A 6,600-nucleotide genomic window follows, 5' to 3' on the forward strand; every position below is an offset into this window, starting at 1 on the left:
CTTTGGGTTGAAACTGACTCAGTGGCACTTAACAACAACAGCAATGCCTGTTTTTAATAAAAGTCAATCATATCAGTTGCCTGGCACTTCGAGTTCTGTGCAACAAAGGTGGGCTTGTGATGGCTGTGATTAAAAAAAACAAAACAATGTCTTATGGTTATAAAGTGAAAGTGGGTGGTCCATAGAAACAAGGAAAGAGAAACATTGCAACTTGTCAAAACAAGGGACTTGTCCTCCTCCAGTCCTTCCTAGATTTTATTTTAAAACAAAACAAAAACAACAATAAATAAAAACAGAGCCTGGTGGGAAGTCCTTTGTAGAGTGCGTGGGGGTGGGGGTGGGGGACACCTTATGTGCTAATATGAATTTATTTCTGAAATACATTTTGAAATGAACAAGCTAAGGTGCACCGAATGTGTTTGTCCTTAGGCTAAAAAGGTAGGAATTAGGAATGCGCAGTATATAAAAACTCATTTCATGAGTTGACTCTGATCCCATGTGTCAGACTAGAGCTATGTTCCATAGGGTTTTCAAGTGCTGATATTTTTGGAAGTGATCCCCAGGACTTTTTTCCTTCAGAGTAGACTTAAGTTTTCAGCCTTTCAGTTAGCAGCCAAGCATATTAACCGTTTGCACCATGCAAGTTCCTATGTATGTATATAAAAATTTCTCATGTACGTCTAAGCTGTTTCTGAAAGGACATCCACAGAACTAAACAATAAGTTCCTCCAGGGTAAGGAGCTGGGGGACCAAAGGTGGAAAGGAAATCTTCACAGTATACCAGTCCACTCTGAATCTATTTAAATCCTATCCAAGTCTTCCCAGCATCCTTCCACTGAAAAAAGCCTGATTATCCTGAGATAATCTTGAAAACATAAACCAAAAATATCCCCTGAAATCTTAAAGCCAAACAATAGTTCAGCTTAACTAGGAAAAGGTCTGCCTTGAGTATTATGTTTTTTAAGAACTATCTGTGTGGAATCAAATTGACACCAGCAACTTGAAAGATGAGCTAGGAAACTTTCAGGGTCATGAGTTTATGTTAATGGGAGAGGAGCAACTCAGAAAACAGGGTGAAGGTGGCTATACAACTCGAAGAATGTAATCACAGTCACTGAATTGTATGTGTAAAAAACAGTTGAATTGGTATGTGTGTATTGTTGTGTATTACCAACAACAACAATAAAATTAAAGAAAGGTGGCCACAATTTTAAGACCCACTCACAATGTAGGTGAAAAATAGAAATGCCTCTGGATTGGGCTGGTTCCACAGTCCAAACCAGGCTCACAGAACATACTGAGCAGTACTCACCTGACTCAGCCACCTGGGAAATGGGCACCCCCTGCTCCTGAGACATGAAGCCCAGGATGGAGAAGATGGCAAACCCAGCCACAAAGCTGGTGCCACTGTTGAGGAAGCAGAGGGCGATGCAGTCCCTGTGGGGGTCAGGGTGAAATAGGAGTCGTCAGAAAGGGGCTGCCACTTGATGGAAATCAAGGTACATGGTCATGAGTCATACCCAGAACCAAGGCAGTCGGAGGCACCTGTGAGCTTTTCTAATCTGTAACAATGCATTTATCCCAATCACGGTCCCTTTCCTGCTTCCATAGTCTCACCCGTGACGGTGATGAATTCATCTGTCACCACTCCTGATTTTGTGACAAATTTCCTATGCTGTCTATGTTCTATAATTAGCAATGTGGCCATGTATCCTCTGGACAACAGTGTGGCCTCGTGCTGATGGTCTCCCCATCTGGATGATTTGTCTTTGTCTTGTCTTGGTCCTGTTCTAAGACTTGATAAATGGGCCTCTATAACATTTTTTTGTGAAAAATAAATAGATAAAAGAAAGGTGCTGTCAATCAATGTACCAGGCTTTCTGTTTGGGAGTCAGTGGGGAGCACAGTCCCTCATGGCACAGGGTCCAGCGGTGGGACTGCCTGGCAGAATTAATATGACCATTCTAAGTGTTGGTTCTGGCCTCCCACTAGCTCAGATGTGGAACAAATCAGGAACAGACCAAAAAGAATGAGGCTGTGAGGAAGTAAAACATTGATCCAAAAAATTACAGACTACCACTCAGTCTCCCTCCACACCTCTCCAAGCGCTGCCACTATGCCTTAATTCAATTTGTCACGCTAATGTAGGGGGATTGGAGCATGGATAATACCAAACAACAAAGAATTCTTAGTCACTTACATTAGATTTTGAAATGCATGCTATGATTTGCTACTGCTGTAGTTCAGCTAGTATTACAGTGGAACCAGAAGGCAGTAGGGGACAGTGGAGAGGGAGGAGAGCAAGTAGAAGTCATATATGCATATAGGAGGTGAAGTAAAAAGGGGTAAGGAGTCAATGTTTGCAAGGGCAGATCTACAAAGCAGGCACGACTGAGAATCAGCGGCACACACTCACTAATTTACCATTACCAATTTCTTCGTCAGGCTTGCTTACTTTGTTGTTATTGTTAAGCGTCACCGAATCATTTCTGACTCATAGACTTGCTTACTATGTGTCCTTAAACCGACTAAACTCTAAATGACCAGGCTGGCTAGGCCCCTCTGTGGCTTCTCAGCCAACCCTCTGGCCACCCTACAGTTGGCTTCTTTCAGCTCCTGGTGGGGCTGGGGAAATGGAGAGTAGCTGGAAGCCAGGGACAAACCCCATGAGCTGGTTCCCTCCTCGCAGTCACCCCTGGTCTAGCACTTGGTGGAGGGCCATTGGAGAGATGCAGGTGTGTGGCTCAGACCCCACTCCCCTGTCACCTGTAGCAGTTGTTGTGGTATTTGTTGTAGCTTCCCAGAGCTGTCAGGCACCCCAGACAGATGGCGAAGGAAAAAAAGATCTGGGTGCCTGCATCCATCCACACCTACAAAGAAAGAGGAAAAAACACTGAACTCAGGGAAAGGTGAGACCATCTGAACCTCCATGTGGGGGACAAAGGCATTGGCTGGGCCAGGCACTGGCTACGGATGTTCTGGACTGATGCAGGACCCCATGTTCCCCTGTCATCCCCAGGGAGAGAGCTCTAGTCCCTGACCCTGAGGTGCAGTATCTTGGTACTACCAGAATGGACAAGGCATTCCAAAGGTTGAAGGGGCCTATGGTGAACAAGAGTAGGATGGTACTCTAGAACAACATGGGTCTGGCTTGTGATCATGGGAGCACAGCCGTACATTCTCCCCAAATTTCCTTTCTTCTATAGCAGCAGGACCACGTGGGAAGAACTCCAGGGAAGGTTCTTCAGCGACATGGGTTCTTACTACCAGCACCAGCACCAGCATCTAGCTTTGCTCCTTCTAAGTCAGAAACTTTTGTCTGAGAAACAGGGAGAGAAATTAGTCCTTACTCACACACACACACACACACACACAGAGGATGAACAGAAATGCATCTGTAAAGTGCTTTGTACTCCTTGGGGGGAAAATAACTCTCCAACTAAGCATAGGGTATTGTTGTTACTGCTATTATCTCAGCTGGCTGACCCAGGCTGTGCATGTTATGATTAGTTTTAACAGCTAGAATAACATCCCAGAGAGAGAACATCCAGGCAAACAGGACTAAGCAATCCTGTAGCTCTGTAGGAGGCCAGGTCCTGTGGCTACAGACCCTCCCCCATGCCCTTCTGCCTTCAGAGGGTGGGAGCACCACCAGGGAGCCTCCAGCTGCAGTTGCAGATATCACCAGGATGAGTGTTCCTGCATTCTGGTTCCAAACAGAACAGGCACGGAAAGACTCCATCCCTTGTTCCAGCAGTCCCCCCAAAGGGCTCCTGCTTCTTACAGAACTCCCCCAGTCTTTAATCTTTTCCATCCATAACTATCAGGCCTCCAAACTCCCCATACACCAAAGCCTTGACTTTCTTGTTGGCCCCTTACCCAACTTTCCCTGCCTCATCATCATCACCACCCTCAAGCACCCAACCCCTTTCTTTCTCTTATTACACTCACCTCTACAAACTGTTCATTTTCCACAACATTCTAGGCTGACTAGCTCAGAATCACTGTGATTCTTCAGCCAGCATCCCCCAGTTGACAAATTGGGTCTCCCTCTAGCCTAGAGGCGAACCCAGGAATCTGCATTATTTTCAGAGTTGGGGATTCCTAATGATCATCCAGGTGTGGACATCATGGTCCCTGGGAATTGGCATTGGGGATATACCCAGGGCACATATTCTTCTTGCTGTTTTCCATCTTGCGGGAACAGGGACAGACTGGAAAAGAGCGTGACAAAAAGGAAAGAATGTCTCAAGACTCCTGTCCCTTCTGTTCACTGTGAATCCCATCCTCTAGGTGTTCTACAAGGCAGGAGTTGCCACCAGGAAAAGAGGTCAGAGGCAGAAAGCACAGAGGAGAATTTGGAACAGTCCAAGGCTAGCAAAGAAGTAGTAGGGAAGGATGGAATCACTTGAGGAACATTATGAAACTTGAAAAAAATGTGTAACAGGAGAAAAGAAAGGGGGTTTGGGATTCATTTCAGAAGCTAGGAAAGGGGAGGGCAAGGATGAATGGGCAATACCTGAAGACAGGAAAGGTAGCTAATGTTTATAAAATCCGGTATGCTGTCTCTGAGTGGGAGTAGGCCATGACTGAGGAAATGCATTGGGGAGTCTGTTTGCTTCTTCAATGTGTTTAAAAATGTTTAAAAATCTTTCTAAAACAGCTCCACTGATACTGTGAAGACAGTCATCTCAGGAGAGCTGGCATCCTCTTCTATTTAGTCCCTGCTTTACACACTGCAGCTTCGAGGGCAGGACCTGACAGGAAGAGGCCCTGAGCTTGTACAAAAAGGATTTTTCCAGGGTCAGAGATGTGAAAGGTGGGGGCTCATAGGAACATCCTGTCATAAGGTCAAGTCATCCAGGATACAGCCCAGAGCCTCTCCAGTCTTGGTTTTCTCCCCATGCCCAGGTGTACAGGGTGTCTAATTGCACAGGGTACAAGCTACCCACAAGTTACCCAGGAAACCTATGAGTGCCCTCAGATATTCTCTGTGGCTGCCCACCTGCAGGCAAGGGGCACAAGTCCAGTGATTATGAAGTCTTGTGAAGTTGGGCTTGGGAAGAAATAATCAAAGAAATTGTAACTTGGCTGCTCACCTCACCCCCGGTGAGGACAGCCGAAGACTGAATTGGGAGGAAAGGTTAAGGAGAACAGAGAAAAAGGCAGCAGGAGGGCCAAGAGTTCAGAGTTCAAGGGTCAGATGTGGTGTCTTTGACCAAAAGCCCCTCACTGTGAGCTTGGCAAGTCCCAACTCTCTGCACAGCTGCTGCATGTCAAGCCTGCTGGGCTGGGGAAATGAAATGGGGTCAGTAGGAGGGCTAAAGGAACTTCAGAGCAAGCTGTTCTGTTCCCCACCACAGGCAACCCACTCCCTGCCCATTCCAAGAGACTGAGTATCTGGAGCAAAGCCCCATGACAGAAATCTGACCAAGAATAAACCAAGTTATATATTCCTGAGTGCTTCGGTGTACATCCAAAAAAAAAAAAAAAAACCACACAGAGGGAATGGAAGCAAATGCTATTAATGGTGATGCATGGAGGGGATTGTAATCATTGCAATGAAATTAAATACGATAGGATGAATGTAAAGCTGATGCTCTCCCACATAAACTATCACTCAGTTCACACAAAAAAAACTTGTAAAAGAATAAACCAAGTATAAAAACACTTGGGGGAGTGTGGGTAAAATGAGAAATCTTCTGATAGTTATTGTTGTTAAGTGCCATCAAGTTGGTTCTGACTCATAGCAACCTTGTATAAGGTTCCCAAGGAGCAGCTGGTGGGTTTGAACCCCCAACCTTGCAATTAGCAGTCTAGCACTTATCCTACAGTGCCATACCAGGACTCCATCTTCTGATAGAGAGACCTTTAATAAGAGTGTTTTCAACTTTCCATCCACCCATCAGGGTACCGATTCAATCAATGGCACCTAACAACAACCATTTTTAGGAAAGCAATGATGTGAAATGGAAAATGTATGGACTTTGGAGTCAAACTGATCCAAGTTTATAACTCCACTAACTACTAGCTGTGTGTTCTTAGGAAAGTCACTTAACCTCTCTGAACCTCACTGTTCACTTCTAGAAAATGTGTATAATAAATAAAATAATGTACACCCACTCTCCCTTATCAAAATGGCAAGGTTCCAAAGACCAGGTTGGTATGTGAAAGTCAGCATTGTGCGAAAATGAAGGATGATTCATCAGACTACACAGTGGAGGCTGACCGCACCATTGCATAACTACATCATTACAAAGCACTGAAAATCATGGCCCAGCCAAGTTGTCACATGACCTTAATCATCACAAGCTAGCACAGCTCTCACCTCCCACCTTGACATTTGTTACTGCCAGACATATGGCGTTAGTGTGCAAAACAGTGGGATGACAGGTTTTTAACTATGGTCATAAATGCAAAATAAGTCAGGAGCAAGGTGTATGTGAAAAAAATATTCATTTCCTATCCCACCTTCTGGAATAGTGCTAGAAAAATAAAAAGTGGCCCTTAAACCAGCCTGGAATGGCTTGAAGAACAGAAGATATTTCTTGAAAGAAAGACCTACAGGAAGAATACAAAACAACATAGGCAGACTGACTG

The 6,600-nt window shown here is 45.0% G+C and overlaps 1 protein-coding gene across 2 annotated transcripts in view; it reads right to left on the reverse strand.

The window, feature by feature from the left end:
• Positions 1–6,600, reverse strand: part of SLC6A13 (solute carrier family 6 (neurotransmitter transporter), member 13) — a 68,861-nt gene that overhangs the window by 5,658 nt on the left and 56,603 nt on the right. For both annotated transcript variants that reach the window (XM_006862702.1, XM_006862703.1), the window contains exons 8-9: positions 2,767–2,870; positions 1,313–1,437 (exon numbers count right to left, since the gene is read on the reverse strand). In XM_006862702.1, the coding sequence (XP_006862764.1) occupies positions 1,313–1,437; positions 2,767–2,870 (229 nt within the window). The remainder of the gene's footprint in view (positions 1–1,312; positions 1,438–2,766; positions 2,871–6,600) is intronic.

Source organism: Chrysochloris asiatica, unplaced genomic scaffold (genome assembly GCF_000296735.1).
Source record: "Chrysochloris asiatica unplaced genomic scaffold, ChrAsi1.0 scaffold00050, whole genome shotgun sequence".
In the NCBI taxonomy this organism is placed as follows: domain Eukaryota; kingdom Metazoa; phylum Chordata; class Mammalia; order Afrosoricida; family Chrysochloridae; genus Chrysochloris; species Chrysochloris asiatica.